A 20,272-nucleotide genomic window follows, 5' to 3' on the forward strand; every position below is an offset into this window, starting at 1 on the left:
ACACACACACACACACACACACACACACTCATACAAACACACAGCAAACACCTAACAAACACCACCACACCACAAACACCATACATAATAGTCATAATGGTACGTTTCATTGTTATTCACTCAGTGCTCAGCCTTTTTGTGTAACTCTTTAATTATTATACAGTATCCATAAGAGTCACTGTATTCCAATGAGGACATTTCTTAAGCCATGGTTGAAAAGATGCCCTTACACTGAGCTGCTTTAGGAGCAGTCTTGTCAACAACATGACTTGAATGCATTCCAAAAACAAAGAAAACTATGGCTGCTATTTTTAGAGCGCCTCACAGTGACATTTTGGAGAGCAAAATATTTATGTTTGTACCAGGAAATGGTGATACATTCCATTTACTGTACTTACATTTACTGGTTGTAGTAAAACTAATTGGCCACAATTAAATAGTGTGGCATCTGGAGTTGTTGTGTATGGTTGCTGGTTAGGCCGTCTTCATAACTAAAACATTGTCCTCCACAGGTGAATATGCCAACTGTTGTATTCTCTTCAAACACAGAAAAAACGATCCCAATATTGTCCCCCACAGGTCAATATGCCCAAAGGTGTATTCTCTGCAAACACAGAAAAAACTATCCCAGAGTTAACTCACCAATACTGTGATTAATCGCAACATTTTTTTTAAATAGTTTGACAGCCCTAATATACTGTACATGTAACTATTATAACAGCTAAATAAATGCAGCTATTGTAGCTATAAGGTGTATGTAACTATTATAACTGCTATATATAACTAGTATAGCTGGTGTATATATATGCAACCATAATAACTGTTATATATATTGCAATTATGATATATTTCAATATTATAGCTGTTATACGTATACAGTTGTTATATTTGCAACTAACTATTTTAACTATAATATATAGCTATTGTAACTGTTACATATATATAGAATAGCTGTTATATCTAAGTATTATAACTATTGGATATATGTAACTATTGTAGCTGTTAATGAATGTTATTTGTAGCATGTATATGTGTATATATATGTAACTATTACAGCTACTTAAGAAGTACAGGTGCACAACATATGTCACAGTGTTTACTTCTGTCAAATAAATACCCCAAAAAACTCTTGAAAACGTCATCTTTCAGGGAAACCCTGCATAACTGTGTGACAGATGGTCTACTTGGTCATTTGTTGTATACAGGCTACAATAAAAGTTATCCTTTCTGTAATAGATTTTAGATCAAATCTTCAGGAAATGTTAACACTTCTTCTTGAGCAGTTCAGGAGAAGTTCATGGCAGACAAACGCATAAAAGAGACAATACATTAAATAAATTACTTTGTTTATCGAATGCTCATCTGCATAATTGTGACAGAATATATTTGGTCTCAGACATATTGTAAAAAATATAATAAGTTGTGCTTCTAATTATTCTAATAACATTCAAAAAGAGGCAAAGGCATATAAGTGCACTGGTTTAGATAACCTATAGAGTCTTTCTATTCAATCAATCATTCATCAATTATTTATTGGTTTACTCAAATTAAACACAAATTGGGAGTCACATACATAGGCCTATACAACAAGATAAAGGAATAGATTGTACTAAAATAACGTATCAAAATACATATTGAAACCCATTTTCTAATGTTTCCATGTTCATTGGCCGAGTAATGTTGGTTGATGTGCTCCATGTTGTCTTTGCCTATAAAACTGTAAGCACGCATGCCGTGACTCCACTGTGTTTATGGACCTTGATACTATCAGCAGACCTTCAATAGGGAGGCCACTCAGAAATCCAAACCAGGAAACGCCTCCTCTTCCCCTTAGGCCTACTTACAGTTGCATGATTTGTATTTTTTAGTACGTTTACTATACATTATTCATTATCTTAAATTTGAATTTGACTAATTGAGAATGTCTTAGTTTAAGATAATGACGTTGGACACGAACACTGCAGGCTACATGACACCTTAGCGACTTCCCAGAAAGTCTGGTTTGACCAGTGAAGTACCAAGCATTGTTCTGTTTGCCTCAGACTATTTGGCCTTCCTTATTCATGGTTCAGCAAACACACACGGCAATGCTGTTACATATTTGTGATGCAAGAATGGAAGACAGGATTACATTATTTGTTTTACATTAACAGTTATCAAACTGCTAGTTATATTCTTACAATACTAGTTAAACTAGTTGGTAAAACTTTACAATAATGGTACGTTAATGAACCATGAACCAATCATTAACATTGGTTAATTCAGTAATAAACGTTAATCAACAATTAACTAACAGTTGATTAACAGTTAACTAATGGTCTACTAATCATTTACTAATGTGTTCATGTTTACTAATGGTGATCATGTTAATGTAATGGTGTTAACAGTGCATGAACTAGTTCATTGAACAAGTTCATTTTTCTATGAACTTTGAACTAAACGTAACATGAATTGGTGAACTATGAATGTGAATATATTCATTTTCTTTTGTATGAACTGTGAAGTGTGAACTTGCACAACAGTGGGTGTTAATTTAAACTAAGGTATTCATTTCTACATTATTTAAAAGGGTAAGGGTCTATCATAAGCGACTTACCCTGACTCTCTATGCTATTTCTTTATAATAATAATACGTATTATTGCATGAACTAATGTTAATGAACGGTAATTAATGAACTTAATGAATTGTAATATTTTACCAACTAGTTAACATGTACAACTGCAGCAGCCAATATAGGTATATACTAAATATTTATATAATATATATGTGATGCATTCTTGCATCACAAATATGTAGCAGCGTCGTCGTGTGTGTTTGCAGGAACAAGGAAGGCCGATCAGCTAAATCACAACTCTTCTCTATCTTGGGACAACAGTGGTGGAACGAGCTCCCTGCTGATGTCAGGACCGCAGAGTCGCTCACCTATGGGGTCAGTTCAGTCTCATTAATAGTGAATGCACAGATAAGGATTTATATATAAATGACTCTCTTCTCACAAATACATTTCAATGCACGCACAAATGGATATCGGTATGTATAAATGTAAAATAAATCCATAAACAAAAATAAGTTTCACAAACACATTTCTGATCCACACACAAATGTGTCTTGTTTTAAATAAATGTAATATAAATCCATAAATATATGAATTAAAAATATATTTGCAATTTTCATCAAAAATGCAGTTGGATGTTGTTACATTTATATACAAACTGTTGAACTTGAATTTACAAGACGCTTTTCATTTGTGAACTTGTTTGCATTTGTGTGTTAACTGGTCTGTATTTATATGTGGATTTTTGAGACTCTCCTGACGTGGCTGGATTCACGAATGCATTTTTTTCAACAAGGAACTCTCTGTAGCCAATCAGATGCCTCCCCGTGCACAGCCAACATATATTGTGCCATGATGCCAAAAATGTCATACAACAACACAAAGAAATAATAATTAGCAGTAGTCCTTTCCAGCAGCGCCCTGGTTTTAACGACCTTCCCCTATGGTTCTCCTTGGCAGCTGTAACCCCGCTGGTGTGTGGGGACTGGGAGTGCCGCTCCTGGCCTCAAGATACCAGAGGCTATTGGGAGGAAGGTTCAGCTGCAAGGACTCTGGCCAAGCACACATTTAACTTGCAACCCGAGGCTCAAATAATTGGAATCATCATCAGGCAAAACAAGTGTTTGATTTACAATTGTAGAAATTCATATGATATGCAACTTCATATATAAAAGCCTGTCCACTCCAAACATAACTTTTCACGTTTGTATGATTCATCTTGCTTTGAGGAAGAGGTGAACATTGTTGATAAACATTTGATAAGAATAAAGAAATTCTTAAAATATTTTATGAACCATTGTACTTCCTCCCTCAACTTGGACCCATAAGGTAGGAACGCCCTTCTATCCAATAGAATGTCCTTATCAATGTTTCATTTGGTGCTATTTGTTTCTGTGAGTATTGAATTGTATTGGGCTAAAGGGAGGGGGATGCAAGCAGAGAAAAGTGAACTGCCTGTAAACAGAGTAATCTTCCAACTTTATATTGATAGCAGGAAGAGTGAGAGAATGAGAATGAGACTGAAAAGATCATTTGAAGACAGACACCACAGGAAGACAAGCACGAAGTGTGTCACCAAAATGTTGGCAATTCTAACCACACAGAAATACTTGAAAAAAAGAAAAGTAAATTTCACTTTACGGCCAAGCAAAGAGGGTAACACATTAACAAACTGAGAAGAAAGTGGATTATTGTGTGTTGCCGAAAGCATGAAGAGGAAATAAAACTATTCATGCGTTGGGTGCTATAGTCCATGTCTGCTTTGTTTCCTACAGAAAGGTCACTAGACAGGTAGGGTTGAAAATACAGGCGGTCTTTTGAAATGATCTATTGTTGCAAAATGTGACACAATGTGAAACAAAAAATGGACTTGTCTCTTGTGAGAAAGGTTCCCTACCACTATCACCACAAGGAAACAAGCAACAATGAAGTAATCACAGATGCAATAACCGTTGAATCCTTCCTCAAACGCAGGGGAATTCAATGGGTCTCAATAGAGGCCTTTAAATGCACATTGGATGTTTAGTGATCCGAATGAAACTAACTGGCTCTTAGATAAGCAGTGCTGGGTGTGTGTGTGTGTGTGTGTGTTTGCATGTGTGTGTGTGTGTGTGTGTGTGTGTGTGTGTGTGTGTGTGTGTGTGTGTGTGTGTGTGTGTGTGGTGCCATGCAGGTCTCTTTGATCCTGCTGTGCATATGAAATGGTCACAACCAACATTCCGGGGGGAAGGCCCCAAGGACGAGAACATATCTGGACCTTGATGGTGAAAGCAGAGCTCACAATGAGTGCAGTGTTCAATGATCCCCACGCAGATATGCTTATGATAGAACAGGGATTTCACATCATTTCATTTCAAAGTTTGACTACAGCTGCACAGCTGCACCGTGTGAAGAAGGTGATTATTTCAGTTCATGATTTTGTGGCCATAGGAGAATTAATGATGGAGTAACAATGACACAAAATAGAAATATAATTTCTGTGCTCTAATTCTGCACAGAGGATAGACAAGGCAAGACAGAGATCTCTGCAGAGTCACACGGCATTTCATGGACAAATCATCATTCATTTAAAGATGAGACTGCACTTCTAACAAGACAGTCATTGTTTTACAAAACCAGCTGCAATAAAGACTTATCTCTGAAAGCTTGTTGAAATAATACACGTTTTTTATATATATAGTATATAATAATTAAGAGTAATTCCTTGTTGTGTGATCTTGGACTAGTGTAAAGTAAACCAATTCAACCACACATTTTGTACATTATAGCCATCATACTTATTATTTCAGAAATAACACACGCCCCAATATTAGACAAGGTGACAGTCAACTGTCAAGGTTGTAGACATTTAGCAAGAAATCTGAGACAGAGAAGTCCTGTGTTTCTTCCGGTTGCTCCAGTTTCCTCCACACCATCAAGACCATAAAGTTGTACTGTTAGGTTAATACTGCTGATGTGCACTTGACAATGGCAACAGCAATATACACATGTTCCTAGTTCTGCAGCTAGTGATGGTCTAATGCTCCTAGTTCTGCAACTAGTGATGGTCAAATGTTCCTAGTTCTGCAGCTAGTGATGGGTCACATGCTCCTAGTTCTGCAGCTAGTGATAGTCAAATACTACTAGCGCTGCAGCTAGTGATGGGTCAAATGCAGAGAACTCATTTTAGTTTGTAGTACTTCTTCTTCACCCCCAGTGTTAACTCGTGTATGTCCCTGTAACGTAAATATAAATGCAGTGGGACACGTTGCATTGTTCTATAGCCCCACCTCTGATATTTCATCCCCTATTAATCATGGGCTTTACAGTTGTATATGAATGTCAGTATCATTAGGTTTTTATGAAAGTAGAATTGTCAATATATTGTGTAACTAATATACTTATTATAGAATATATATTCTTACCACTCATTTATTATTGTTGTTCTTGGACAATACATAGAAAAAATCCCAAAACTAGTTTGGGGTTGTCGATGTCATTAAGGGTATTATATTCATAATAACATAATAGCACTAACTAATTGGCTGCTGATATCAATATCACAACAAACCCTACAAATATAATCAAGATTGATGCAATCTTAAGAAGGTAAGGTTACTGAAAAGGTTAAAAAGGTTACTCTCTCTCTCTCTCTCTCTCTCTCTCTCTCTCTCTCTCTCTCTCTCTCCCTCTCTCTCTCTCTCTCTCTCTCTCTCCGCCTCTCTTTCTCTTAACCCAACACCTCACCCAACCACACAATTGTAGACATTGTAGACAATTGTAGACAACACACAGAAGTCTTCTGTAATAAACACGTGATATGTGTTCATACCGGAGCACCATTTTACACACAATGGCGAAATTAACGATATAAAGCAGTTGGCACTCTTGAGAAACAACATTGTGAGACGCAGCCATTCTGAGATGCAGAAAGCATCACATCCAAGGTCTGCACTTGAAGAAAGTGTGTTTACTATTTTCGACCTCTTTAGTTAAATGGGGGCAAAGCTTAGCTCTCAGGGTATCAATTTACCTTTTATGTAACAAACATGTTTCCCTTTTGATCCTCTGGGCGGGACAAACAAGCAGAGAATAGTGTATTTGAAAGCACTGCCACAAACAAACTGGTAGAGGGAATTACTTAATCTGGAAGTGCCCTGAGATTAACCCCGGTTTCTCTTGAGCAAATATGTTCAACCTTTTATCAGACCTAATAAAAGTGATGATAGTACACAGAGGTTTACATAGACATTTGTTTAGAAAAAAAATTGAAAATAGCTCCACGGTAAAACAATACATTTTCCCCAATGGATAAGCACCAGAGAAAATACATCTACATTTGTCCGTCTCATTAACAAAACTGGGTCAATGGAATAAACGACCAGGTTACCAAGACTGTGATTTGAAAGATGCAACTTTTTCTCATGCTCCAGTCTTAACTGCTTGTGATTCAAAGTGGGGTTAAATGGCCTAGCCTGGTCTAGGTCACACGGCACCTTATATGGATATGCGACTCAAGGTCAATGGTAAACATGCCAGCATGTTACATAAAATGGGCCATCATCGAGTATCCTGTAGGGGAGAGTGGGGTAAGATGAGTCCATTTTTAAGTAGTAAAATGGGAACGTCTACCTTTATTTCAGGATGTCCCCTTTCAATCAAAATTCTAACAATGCATCTATGACATAGGTCTGTGAAAATATGACTTCTCAACAAAAAGTGGTGTTGTGGCTCAACTTGCCCCAGCCTAGGGTTAACCATCTGGGGTTGAACCATCTGGGGCTAAATTGACCAATTTACTTTTTCAGGTTGAATGCATTTTCCTTTTCCAAATAGTCTTATTTATTTGCTTAAGGTAACTTTAAACAACATAAAACCTGTCAATATTTCTGTATTTTGCCTTCTCTGATGGATTTTCACCCTGGACATCAGTGGCTGGTCTCTCCATATCCTTTTTTTTCTCTTTCTTGGCATGATAGCTTTTCTACAATGTTTAAAATATTTAAAAAAAACTAATTTGTTTAATACTACTTTGAAATACCACTTTACACTTCAGAGACTTAACTTCAGTGCATCACGGTGGGGTAAGTTGAATGACTGGCTCAACTCAGCCACCACTTTGGAAAACACTGCCTAGTTGAACAATTCAGGCTTATCTTTAGCTAAATTATTCTTAAATTCATTTCAAGTAATTTATTTTTTGGCTTGGATAAATTTGCTTTGACATAGCGGTCAATACACCTGATGTTACAAACTTACTTGTGACAACCAAAAAACAACTTTACCACATCCATCACAGCCAGGTATACATTATGGGTGCTTCCAGCATTGATGGTCAAATGACAAATGAGTACAGTTGCCTTAATACAGGTGGTGGGTCATCTTACCCCACTATCCCTATACCATATTAACAGGATTTTACACAAGTCACAAGTCCTTATTAATAGTGCAATGGCTGTTCAAAACATGCAATGGTTGCTGGCTTAGCCTCTGGTAATGCAGCTTTATCTAGACCCACTAATCCCAACAACTTCACACCTCAACACTGCCATACAATAATACACCCACCAAGTGTAAAGTCTATAGGATGAACAGCGTTGGAGAAAATCGAAGGACAGACAAAGACTCCCCTTACTGGTTAGATTGAAGTTTGTTTAAGGTCAGCCGTCTAATCATGCCAAAGCTAGAGGCGTGTCGCTTATAGTTTTCCAATGAAAAAAACATCTAACCCTTTCTAAACCCCAAACAACATACCATGACTTGTAATCAAAAGAAACTCAAGAAAAGTCAAAATTAAATATTTATCAAAGTACAAAATACCCAGACACCAAGAATGCAGATCATGTCACCTTTATTTTATAATATAGAGCATATAGATAATATACCATAGAACATCTTTAAATTCTTCATCTGAAATACAACTCAGGAGACAATTATATATTTAGATGACTGACAAGGAATGAGTGGAGCCGTCGTCGGGCACGTCGCCCGGTCAGGCGCAGGCGGAGATGGGGTGGCTGAGCCCACTGAAGTACGACTTCTCCCTCTCACTCATCACCTCAAAGTGCAGGGGCTGCTGGCAGAAGTTGCACTCCGCTGTGGAGTGGGGCTTCAGCTCCAGGCCCGCCTCCTTCCAGGTCTGCACCAGCTTCTCTGTAACGCCCAGGAGACAGACAGAGAGAATTACTCATGGGGTTTTTACCACAACAACAAAATAACGAGAAGGAAATATGGCAGGATAGTCCGGTGGTTAGGGCGTGACTCCCAGTCAAACACTGTAATAGATTCTTGGTTACATCTCCAAAGTCCCTAGTGTACGGCTTGGATCAACTCCTACCAGCACATTACTGATTAACATCTCAAAATAAAATAAACACCAAGTGAGTTGCATTGGATAAAAGGAGTCTGTTAAATGACTGAATAGGTTGAATCAGGGCTTGGATCTTAAATCATCATCAAAAGGTATCCCAACAGTAGCCAGACTTATACACCACATGTAATCATTGACGAGGTCATAGACGCGGAGCTCGAGCGAACCCCGGTAGAAAGACACCCGGTGCTGCCGTACCGACAAAGTAGTTCATCATCTGGGGGGTGTGGTGCGGGGTGGGGGCGATGCGCAGGAGCTCTTCCCCGCGGGCAACCGTGGGGTAGTTGATGGCCTGCACGTAGATGTTGTAGCGACTCATCATGATGTCACACACCTCCGTGTTCTTCTCCGCGTCAGACACCTGTCCAGGACACACACACACGCGGCGGTGAGAGGAGTGCGAGTGTTGTGGATCCACATAAATCACATAAGAATCTAGGTGTGGTTGCAAACGGCATGACTACATTGGCTGCTCTTCTGTGTTGGACCAAAATACGTAAAAGACGACTCAATCTTTATCCATTTTATATTCATCATCACATCCAGGAACAATGTTTGCAATTTCAATACGTTGAAGAAAATAAATACAATTCTCTGCCGCTTTCTATCTCTGGTCGTGACCGCCAGTAATGCCCCAGAAATCCTGTGTTCGCATTGGTTGTCCAAACGTTGGCAAGGTGGAAATTTTGTACACACACACACACACACACACACACACACACACACACACACACACACACACACACGTTGTTCGGCTCCTGGACTCGTGGAGGCTCTTACCCGCACGGGGATGATGTGGCTGGGGCAGTGCACCACCGGCAGCCCCGAGTCCATCAGCATCTGCCTCAGCAGCTTGACGTTGCGCTGGTGCTTGCGCCGCAGCCCCACGCCCTCCGCTCCCTTCAGCGTCTGGATGGACTTGCGGGCGCCGGCCAGCAGCATGGGGGGCAGGGAGGTGGTGAAGATGAAGCCGGCGGCATAGGAGCGCACGGCGTCCACCAGGGCCTCTGTGCTGGCGATGTAGCCGCCGACACAGCCGAACGCTTTGCCTGGACGGAGAAGGAACAGGGGAGAGAGGTTTCTCTTGAGTGATGTGCCGACGGGGGGGGGGGGGGGTATGGGAGATATGGAGCGGGAGATATGGACGCAAACACAGATTTATGCTGTTGCCAGGGCCAACACACAATGTGTTTGAAAGAGGCTGTATTTAAAATTATTATAAATAACTAAAAGTTTTGGTCACATTCAAATTTTGGCAATGGAGGCCATTGTGCCTTGCTTTACCGAATAGCATGACTCATCGTGGAGCTTGGCAATAGTGGAATTACCCAGGGTGGTGACTAGTTCTCTTAACATTCCTTTGTAATCACAGACACTTTGACATCACTATGCAGCATACCCGGTAATTACGTCACCTTGACACCCTGTTTGGTCATATTAAATGCTAACGAGCTACCTGGGTTGAAAGAAGGACACAATAGGAAACACCACTAGTTTGATAATAACCACTGTGTTCTCCCAGTATACACACAGTATCCTAGGATAATCTGTGACAGAGGTTGAAATAACGTGTGCGGGCTAGTCCAACGGCCTTTTCCCCACCAAGCCCTCTGTGGGCGGTATAGTCACACAGTACTTAGTTCTAGAGCTGCAGGCAGGGGACAAAATCAACACCTGCTTCCAGCCAATGGCTGATATATTTGACCATTTGGCAGGTACAACAATTGAGAGTAACCTATTCAAACAATTGCTTGGCTGGGGATTATTTTTTTCACTCTGGCAGGTAAAAATCAAAACATTAATTTGGACCCTGGATTTCAGGCCTGATAAATCTCCATCTGGGTTTAACAGACGCTTTCGGGCAGAGGGTAATTCAATAACAGTGGAACAGCAGCTCCCGGTCTCCTAGCAACAGGGGAAGAGCCCCTGCAGGAGCGGAGCTTCACACAGAGCTCGGGTGTATTGAGTGACAGAAGCAGGGCTAAATCCCCAGCATAATAGCGAGATCAGGTTGTTTGGCTGCTTGAGTTTCTCAACACGCAACATGGACTGGGTTACCAGCTCAGTGATTAACCCATTTTCTTCGGACCACAATAAGTACACTACGCTAATAAAAGATGCAGTGCAAGTGTACACCGAGTGTACATTATAATATTGTGAGACTTGGCCCTGAAAAGCGCTCAGTCTGAGCAGAGGCTCACCCAGAGTGCCGGAGATGATGTCCATTTTGTGCATGACGCCGTCGCGGTCCCCGATGCCGCCGCCACGCGCGCCGTACAGCCCCACGGCGTGGACCTCGTCCACGAAGTTCAGGGCGCCAAACTCGTGCGCAACGTCGCACATCTCCTCCAGCGGACACACGGCCCCTGTTGCGCAGCGAGACGAAACACATTGATATGACTTTCCTTTTCCTAATGGAGCAAAAGTGGCTCAACAATGACAATAGCCTTTTTGTTTCCACACAAGCTGAGATTTACCACAACGTTAGATTTGACCTGAACACAAACTCCTCCACCCACCGTCCATGGAGTGCACGGTCTCGAAAGCCACTATCTTGGGCTTGGTGGGGTCTCCCTTCCGCAGAAGCTCCCTCAGGTGGCCCACGTCGTTGTGGCGGAAGATGAACTTCTTAGCCCCGCTGTTCCGGATGCCCATGATCATCGAGGCGTGGTTCCCTGCGTCCGAGTAGATCTCACAACCTGGAAAGGAAAGAGGAGGACGGGGGTGACTTGATTACCGGAGATTCAGGTTTCTACCGGACAAATGGTTCCATTGTCCACCTGTAATGAATAAACAGTGAGTAGGATTTGGCCGAAACTGGATTTAAATAAACACAAAGAGGGACGTAGATCTCGACTTCTGACAAGGCAGGCTCAAGGGCCTGTTGGAAGTATGCTATGCGTGCACTCGTCTCTTTGAAGACTTGGCTAAGTATCGCTACTGACCAGGTAGCATCTTGGCCAGGGTGAAGAGCGTTGAATCATTGGCCACGAAGCAGGAGGTGAAGAGCAGCGCAGCGTCCTTCCGGTGGAGGTCGGCCAGCTCCTTCTCCAGCTCCACGTGGAACTTGCTGGTCCCGGAGATGTTCCGAGTGCCCCCGGCCCCGGAGCCGTGCTTGTGCAACGTCTCCCTGGCAACACGAGAGAGACGATTCGGTTAGGTTTAGAACAAGCTCAACCGGTTGGAGTTGGTCAACGGGATAGGGTCAAAGTGGAAGGAGAGGTTTTTGTGACATTTCTTTTTTTTTTTTTTTTTAATCAGGGAGTTATATTGGAAATAGCAATTAGAGTGACACTATAAAAAACAACAAAAAAACACTTAACCTATTCAGTAGCGTTAAAAACATATGTTTTATATGTCAAGCAAATATAGCAATCAAAAACACACGTTGTTGTTTTTGTTATCACTACTGAGGTGTTACTGTCGATGGGGAGCTGATTACCAGTCCGGGCGAGCGCCAACAGGCCTAGACAACAAAAACACCACCTTTTGACACTCACAATATGGACTTGGTTACGTGCGGGTGTCGACTCATGCCCAGGTAGTCGTTGCTACACCACACGGACACGTCCCTCTTGTCCTCCAGAGAGGCGGTGTAGTCGTTGGCCATGGGGAACGACTGGGCCAGCCGGTTGACCGTCTTGAACACACGGTAGGTGTGGTCGTTCTTCTTCTCCTCGATCTTCTTCTCAAAGAACTCATCGTACTGGAAGCTGGAGACTGTGGCGAGGGGAAATGGCAATATGAAGATAATATGGCTTAATAATATTTTGTATTCATCAGCCTCCTCAGAACTATTAAAGAAAAGATTACTCCAAACCAATTTTAAAGATTGTGTAGTTGTGTAGTGAGAAAGACAGACAAAAAAAAACGTACAGCTTGGCAGGTTATCCTGCAGCAGGTGTGAGACCCCTTTGGGCCGTTGTCTCATGAGTGTCGCCATCAGAGAGCCATAGCTGCCACTGTCCGGCTTGGAGGGGCCCGTCAGAGACTGCTCCTGTAATTGGCCGCGGGAAACATCTAGAACACACGACGACAACAAGAGCAATGAGCATAGAAACAGATAAATATAGGGGACATCAAAGAAAACCACTTTATCAAATAATTAGGGCTGTCAAGATTGGCGAGTTAATAACGCGTTAATGCAATCTTATTTTAAAATTGACTTTTTTTCCCTGTGATTTTAAAACGTTTTGCCCACTGAATGTCAACATTCATATCAGAAATCATTTGTTTTTAGTTCCACTTAGGCCCTGTCCACACTAACCCAGGTAAATCTACAAACACATGAATATTTATCCGTTTAGCCCTTCCGTCCACATTAGAATGGCGAATTCCGACGCTGAAAACGATGCTTTTCAAAAACGGGCGCTGAGGTGGATAAATGTGAAAACTCTGGGTTTGCGTTGTAGTGTGGTCAGGGTAGACGGAGGCTTTTAGAAACAATGACGTTCGGTTGCCATGACACTGCCGCAAGCTTGCGCTCGAGACCAAGACGCTCATCTAAACAAAAATGTCAGGTGAAATGGAAATGATGATTTCTCTGTGCAATGTTATTACTTATGTATACTTATGTATCTTCAGTTACAACTGGGCATACTGTGTCATACATATTCGTACTTGCTGTGCTTAAGCGATGGGGGGAAAAAAAAAAGCAAAGACGCCAGTTCAAACCGTACTTGGAGCGGCGTTTCTAAAAAAAAAAAAAAAAACTTGCCTTTGTGCTTTTGGTTTGAGCCATATTTTTGCTTGCGAGTGAAAATGATAAGCCAGCTGATCAACTGCAACGATCAGCTGATCACGCGCCTGTAATCTTAACAGAGAGGCATGGCGGGAGTCGCGTTACCATGACGACAACTGTTTATCAAAATAATTTCAGTGTGGAACGTGGATGCAAAACATTCCGTAAACGATATGAAAACGATAGTGTGGACAGAGATCGTTTTCAAAGCGAATGTGTGTTTTTATATTTACCCGGGTTAGTGTGGACAGGGCCTTACTTTACATTCAATTACACTTGCAGTAAGTGACTGCCTGATTACAATTGCAGTAAGTGACAATTCCCAAATATGTGCTGCTACTTATTTGAATTTAACTACACTTTACAATTGTACTAATTAACTGCCTGTTTACAATTCCCAAATCTGTGGTGTTCCGTAAGTTTCATATTCAACCCACACTGAATGAGACAATAAAAGTCCCTCAAGATCACTTGGTCTAGTTTTTTTACATTTTGTATGAATGATAATGTGTCATTCCATTTGATAATCTCATTTAACTTCAATTGGAGTGGATTAAAAATAGAATTTTAAAAGTGTGATTAATAACGAGTTAATTCACCAAAACTATTAAGAAAAAAAATAGTTTGACAGACCTACAAATAATTCATGGTGTATGGCCGGGACCATTTCTTAACAAAGTTAAGGAATACATTACAGTAAATAAAAACTAGTGTCTAGTTGACTAATAGTCAGGGTAGATTGCTTTTGGTCGGCTAAAAAAAAAAACAAGTCGTTAGTCAGACGGAAACTTAATGATAACTAAGGTTCTCACCCTTTTGCAAAGTGCGGACTTCCTCCACATCTTCCTGAAGCTCCATGCTGACTTCACGGACCACACTGCTGTTCTTCTGCCCCATCTCTGCAGCGAGGAATGGGCATTTGGTGCCTGCTGCCTGGCCAGGGGGTGGCATTGGGTGGCCTGCAGGTAAGGAGCTCTTGGCCGGCTTGGAGCCTGGAAGCAGGTCAAGAGAAGAGTTAGAGCAAGAACTGAATTACTTGATTATTTGAATGCAAAACCTTTTTTTCTGTTGGATCTTTTAGGATAATGGATAGATCGGGTCAGATATTAGGTCAATATCAGATTTCCGAATCTATGCAAATGAATTTCTTAATTTGTTCACAAACAATGTGGTCGTTCCATACAACCCTGTTTTTGGTCGTTGTAGCTAGCAGGGATTACGGCACCAAGGAAAAACTCCCCTTATTTTTACCTTCACTTGCAGCCACGACAATCTCGGTGGTCAGGTGGGAAGTGGATGAACACATGGACCGAACCACCGATGGGGCTAGTGGCTTGGAGGCCAGATCCATCATGATCGGGCATTTCTGGGCATACACAACCAGAGATTTCCTGGCCTGCTGGAAGAAGGCCTGGGGAACGCGGGAGAGGAACGGACAACGGCGCACTACCACATCCATATTCAGTTACAAACTTGACGTGATTGTCCACGACCCTAAAGACATGAAGAAAAAAAAGGGGTAAAATATAAATAAATGTGGATTGTGATTTTAGAAAACAGTATTAAGCAGAGAACTGGGATAATTGATCAAATACTAGACAGATACAATATTTGAAAAACTACTAAAACAAACAGGTTTTCCATACATTATGCTTTGGGGGCTGTTGGAAACACACATTCCTTGAGAAACATTTGGTTGGAGCTACAGGCAAAAAGAGTAAACAGTACTGTTACATGTTTAAGCCCTTCAACAAGTGTGTTCCGTACTTGAGGACATGTCCTTCAATATCAAAGACCTGAACCTAAAATCGTTTTGTTTTAGAAAAGTATTCCCAAATGTTTTAAAGCTCAAGTTTGGGGAATTTCAGGGAATTTCTGGGAATCAGCCTGTCTGCTCCCACCCCTCACAAATTATGTCACAACCCTTACATGTACGTCTGCTTACGGGTATCCTCATTTCCGGAGTTATATAGGCAGTAAGTGGGACTATGGAAAAGGCGTAACATCACTGGTTGGATAAATTACCTCCATCGGAAATAAATGTGGGACTCAAGTGAGGTTAGCGTTAGTAACAAACACACCTCTAGCTAACGTTATATCACCGCGAAACTAAAAAGATAGCCGCGCATCATGCCCATATTAATACACGCAACCGGCGGGGGCTCACCTTGCCTGCGCACTAGGATGTGTATATATTTAGGGTTCCTAGAATTCCCATAGTACCGCTTTTAGTCAATAGTGTGTGTTGACCTATGGTCATCCAACCTTACGTTAGCCAAGATACCTTATACGAAGACGACTGCAAGGAAAGGTGAATAACGTTATGCCACTTACCTCGGATGACCTTCGCTAAAACAGGAACAATCGTTTGGTGATTTCTTGAAGTAACAAATGTTGTATCGTTACAGTAATAAATGTAATGTGTTAAAAGAGTATCTTTAAACACTAAATCCGATGAGAGAGATAACTTCGTTATCCTACACTGAGGACGAACGACAGGGCTATTGAGCGTGCAACCGGGTTTATAAATCCCAGTTTCACGCACTTATCGCGAGAAATTCATGGTCACGTCATGGAAATGTCTCCGCCTCCACCCGTTCGTCAGTCCCTCTTCACGCGACTTGGGCCCCAACCAGCATAAATAAGTAAAATTCCCAGACGGAAGTGAGTAAGTTTTTTTGCAAGGAAGCTATACATGAAAAAAAGAAAACATCACTCGGACTATGCCTACATTAAATGTTTATATTTCACCTCACATTTTAGGTATAATTGTTTCGTTATAGATCGATTAGCCTATATAGATATAATGGCAATACATTCGAATTAAACTTCATTGTAATTGCACAAGTTGACCTGTGTGACCTGTGCCCGTGTGACCTCTACATGTAATCCAAAGGAGCAGTGCAGCCATAGCGTCTTCTGCCGGTGCCTCTATATAATATTAATACTAATACTAATACTAATACTAATACTAATAATAATAATAATAATAATAATAACAACAATAAAGAAGTTCGGTACGCCTAGCTTTTGGATTGCGTTGAATGCCATTTCTCTATGGGCATACTGACTGATTTTGATTCGCAAATAAAGATACACAATAGCTACTATGAACATTAACAACCCTTATCAAACTGTTCTTTGTGGTCTACACTGACCCCTGGTGTCGAGCCAATGTAAAAACTGGGCCCTGGTGTCGTGCCACTGTCAACACGGACCCCTGCCCACCACTGGTGTCGTGCATATTGAGTCATTGTGGTTAAAAATGTTGTTTTTAATAACAATGCATTTAGACCAGAACTTTACGTAAATAACTTTGGGTTTCATCATCATACCAAGAGATGGTGGATATTATTTCAAAAATGTTTGCCATCCATTAGCCACAAGAGACAGATGATTTCTGCATAACCGGGCCTCTTAGTTGCAATGACCTCCATGGATAGCCCTATACATGGGAATAAGAAGTATTTCAAGCATACCTCTGAAAAGTTAAAATCGAATGCTTTGCAGACTTCTTGAGAGAAAGTTGCAGCTCCATTTGTGAAACCAAAGGCATTTCGATACAAAGAGGATGAGTCTGACCCAAGTTGTCTGTAGAGGCGCCATTTTTGTGAGTTTATTAGCATGTAATACAAGCAGATAAGACTTATATTTTCAAGTATAGGGCTCTCCGGGAATTGTGATAGAAGGTCGCACCGTCGCAGTAATCTGAACGTCCTCTTAGTTGTTTGCAGCGATGCCATCCAACCTTGACATTTTTAGTATCCAATTCCATGAGCCACTTTGGAACACACACACACACACACACACACACACACGCACACGTGCACACACACACACACACACACACACACACACACACACACACACACACACACACACACACACACACACACACACACACACACACAGTTACCTGACAAGTGGGTTTTTGGAAATCTTTAGGCATCCTGGTTAACCTACAATACCTAAAATATATCAATGCATAACACAAGCAAATATCAATATCAAAAGCAAGTATTATATTCAATTAATGAAATAGGTTGAATACCAATTAATACACCAAAAATATATTTTCACTTTGTCATCAAATGCACCCAGCCTGTGTTGATGGCCACTAGGTGGCAGTAACAGGAGAAAAAAACGTAATGCCATTCCTAGAAAGTCACAGAAGAAGAGTCAAAGGTTTAGACGGGTAGCTCTGGTGGTACTCCGGTCCAACAACAAATAATAATGGTTGTACATTTCACGAAGAATTGAATGGCGTTTAGCCTGGCAAGATAACCGAATACGATGGAGGAGTCGTGGGATTTTGAGTTCTTGTCCCGCATGGCAGATAGTTGTGTTTCGTTTCTGTCTGAGTTTATTGAAGACTGGCTTGCGAATGACATGAGAGTGTCCATATTTAAAATCTTACTTGGCTGGTTAATTTTGAGCCTAATAGCAATCCACTTCGCGTGGAAAATCTACGGCAACACAGTGAATGATATGTATTACAGACAAGGTACGTGTGTCTCTCATTAATCGACGCATTAGCATTGTTTTCATCACTTTACTTCGACGCACACATACCACATTTTAATCAGTAAGTTGTTGTTTAGGTACTGGACAGAACGGAGGCTCACCTGATGCTGCACCTCATCTAAGCGGATGGTAGGCGTCTTCAGTCGGGCTATTGGTATAGGGACCTATAAGCAAATTTTAAAGCTGTGAATTATGTATCCCGTCATAAATATGAATGCCTGTTTCATTAACGTGTCTAACCCTCGTGGCATGTACTTATGTGTACGTTTTTATCTACTAGGCAAAGTGCAGCAAAAGATGATGTCAAGACTCATCGGGAGTAACCAGCAGTCGGCCTATTAATGCTACTATTTATTGCATGACCCCTTAAATGGTCATTGTCAATAAGCCGCAATTACCTTGCTTGCACCCATGGGACCAACTGAGCTTCGTAACGACAACTACAACAGCAACGTGTGTGTATGGGGTTTGACCAATTTCGTACCCAACACATTCCACCATACAGTGTTGCCACCCAACCCTGCATGGCTGTGACAACCCTGCATGTTTCCACCTAGTGTGGCAAGTGTGGCTGATGGCAAGGAAAGACCGATCCCAAAGTCATGTAGTGGTTACTGCCAAAGGTGGCACAAACTTTAAAAGTTGCCTTGTGGGAAGGAGCCTCAATCCAGCTCCAGCTATTTTCTTGCTGGACAATGCAGCACTACAGCATGCCCTCCAGCTCTGTCAGTGTGCCACCTAGACCATGGTTGTTTTTATACACAATTATTGTTGTTGATCTCCTGATTACTGATCCTGGGCCAAAACCTGGGGCCACTATGGCAACACTCTTGAGCCCAACATGCACTTCAATTAGTGCAACCAATCTATTCAATGTGAGAATTTATACAAACTGGTTGTGATCCAACAATATTTGAAATAATAAAAACATGAATTCTAAGTGTCGTGAATCACCCTTCTTCAGATGTGGAACGTCAATATAATATAAATCATTGTCTAGTTGTTGAGTAGAACTAGAGAATGATACACAGTGATCATTTTAATTATTTGTATTGACTCCTATATAATCTAGCCTTATGCTGGCACAAGGTTATACGAAGCAAATATATATGAAAGGACTTCCTAGATTTAAAAAAAAAAAGGCAAAAACGTATTTAGAATAGCTCCCCCTACCTGGATATGAATTGGTCCTCCATGGTTGCTGTTATATAGCAACCATGCTGTTGTATAGCAACCAACTACAGCAATGGTCAATTCTAGATTCAGAAAACATGCGATCCACACACACTTATAATGGGAAAATTTTATATTGACATTGTTTCTCTAACTGCCATTTGTTGATTATGCCTGACTGACCCTTGGGGTGGCCAATGGTCAAAGGCTCCAACTGATAAGGCACCGCTACGTCTCCTCCTGTCAATGATCAAATCAAATTATATTTACCTGTAGGACAGGTTTCCTGTGTTCTCATCAAGGAGAAGAATGCACAAGGGGATCCTTGCTCCCTTGTGATCGGTGTACCCAAGGCACAAAGGTTAACGTTAGATGACACTAGGAACAGGTAGGGTGGCTGGACTGTACAAGGAATGAGAAACAGGGCTTGGATGATGAAGGGGAAATAACATGAGGAGTTTTATCTGTTGGTTACTACCATCTGATTAACCAATGCAATAGATTAGAGAGACGCATGGCGAACTCCCATCTGAGGCCTCTGATTATTGTTTGTTGTATTTTATTGTACGTTTGTTGTATGTTATTGTATGTTTATTACTCAAATAAATTAGCCTAATTGTTATAAGTTTGGATGACTCTTTATTCCTATATATTCTTTTATAACAGTTTATACAGAAACGATTGACGTGGTGCAAAATACCACAACACTGAGTAATATGTGTAGGACAGTATGCCACTTTTCTTGAATTCATCTCATGTTCCAATTTATTTCATGCCTTAACGGACACAAACAATTTGTATGGGGCTGAATTACATTTTTATTTTGTGTAATAGCAATGAGGTCCATCTCAATGAGGTGTTTTACTCTGTGGACAATAGAAGGCAAGCTGTAAGTGCCAATAGAGAAGTCTGAATAACTAAAGTATATAG

At 41.0% G+C, this 20,272-nt stretch overlaps 2 protein-coding genes across 2 annotated transcripts; one reads left to right on the forward strand and one right to left on the reverse strand.

Annotated features, from left to right (window-relative positions):
* Positions 1-8,368: 8,368 nt before the first annotated feature.
* Positions 8,369-16,173, reverse strand: alas1 (aminolevulinate, delta-, synthase 1). Its single transcript, XM_084464060.1, has 11 exons — positions 15,980-16,173; positions 14,897-15,139; positions 14,458-14,637; positions 12,781-12,924; positions 12,405-12,624; positions 11,850-12,034; positions 11,424-11,603; positions 11,106-11,270; positions 9,685-9,953; positions 9,103-9,265; positions 8,369-8,687 (listed from the first exon to the last, which is right to left on the reverse strand). The coding sequence occupies exons 2-11, from the start codon at positions 15,102-15,104 to the stop codon at positions 8,527-8,529; spliced, it is 1,875 nt and encodes a 624-aa protein (XP_084320186.1). The 5' UTR covers positions 15,105-15,139; positions 15,980-16,173; the 3' UTR covers positions 8,369-8,526.
* Positions 16,174-17,845: 1,672 nt separating this feature from the next.
* Positions 17,846-19,873, forward strand: tcta (T cell leukemia translocation altered). Its single transcript, XM_084464829.1, has 3 exons — positions 17,846-18,149; positions 18,247-18,298; positions 18,450-19,873. The coding sequence occupies exons 1-3, from the start codon at positions 17,939-17,941 to the stop codon at positions 18,490-18,492; spliced, it is 306 nt and encodes a 101-aa protein (XP_084320955.1). The 5' UTR covers positions 17,846-17,938; the 3' UTR covers positions 18,493-19,873.
* Positions 19,874-20,272: the final 399 nt, after the last annotated feature.

The sequence above is a fragment of the Micromesistius poutassou genome (genome assembly GCF_964030765.1).
Source record: "Micromesistius poutassou genome assembly, chromosome: 2".
NCBI lineage: Eukaryota > Metazoa > Chordata > Actinopteri > Gadiformes > Gadidae > Micromesistius > Micromesistius poutassou.

Coding starts and splice junctions, on each gene's coding strand:
- alas1 (XM_084464060.1), bottom strand. CDS start 15,104: ATGGATGTGGTAGTGCGCCGTTGTCCGTTCCTCTCCCGCGTTCCCCAG. Junction 12,035..12,404: donor CACGTAACCAAGTCCATATT/GTGAGTGTCAAA, acceptor TCGTGTTGCCAG/GGAGACGTTGCACAAGCACG. Junction 11,271..11,423: donor GACCGTGCACTCCATGGACG/GTGGGTGGAGGA, acceptor GCTGCGCAACAG/GGGCCGTGTGTCCGCTGGAG.
- tcta (XM_084464829.1), top strand. CDS start 17,939: ATGGAGGAGTCGTGGGATTTTGAGTTCTTGTCCCGCATGGCAGATAGT. Junction 18,150..18,246: donor TGATATGTATTACAGACAAG/GTACGTGTGTCT, acceptor GTTGTTGTTTAG/GTACTGGACAGAACGGAGGC. Junction 18,299..18,449: donor GCACCTCATCTAAGCGGATG/GTAGGCGTCTTC, acceptor TTTATCTACTAG/GCAAAGTGCAGCAAAAGATG.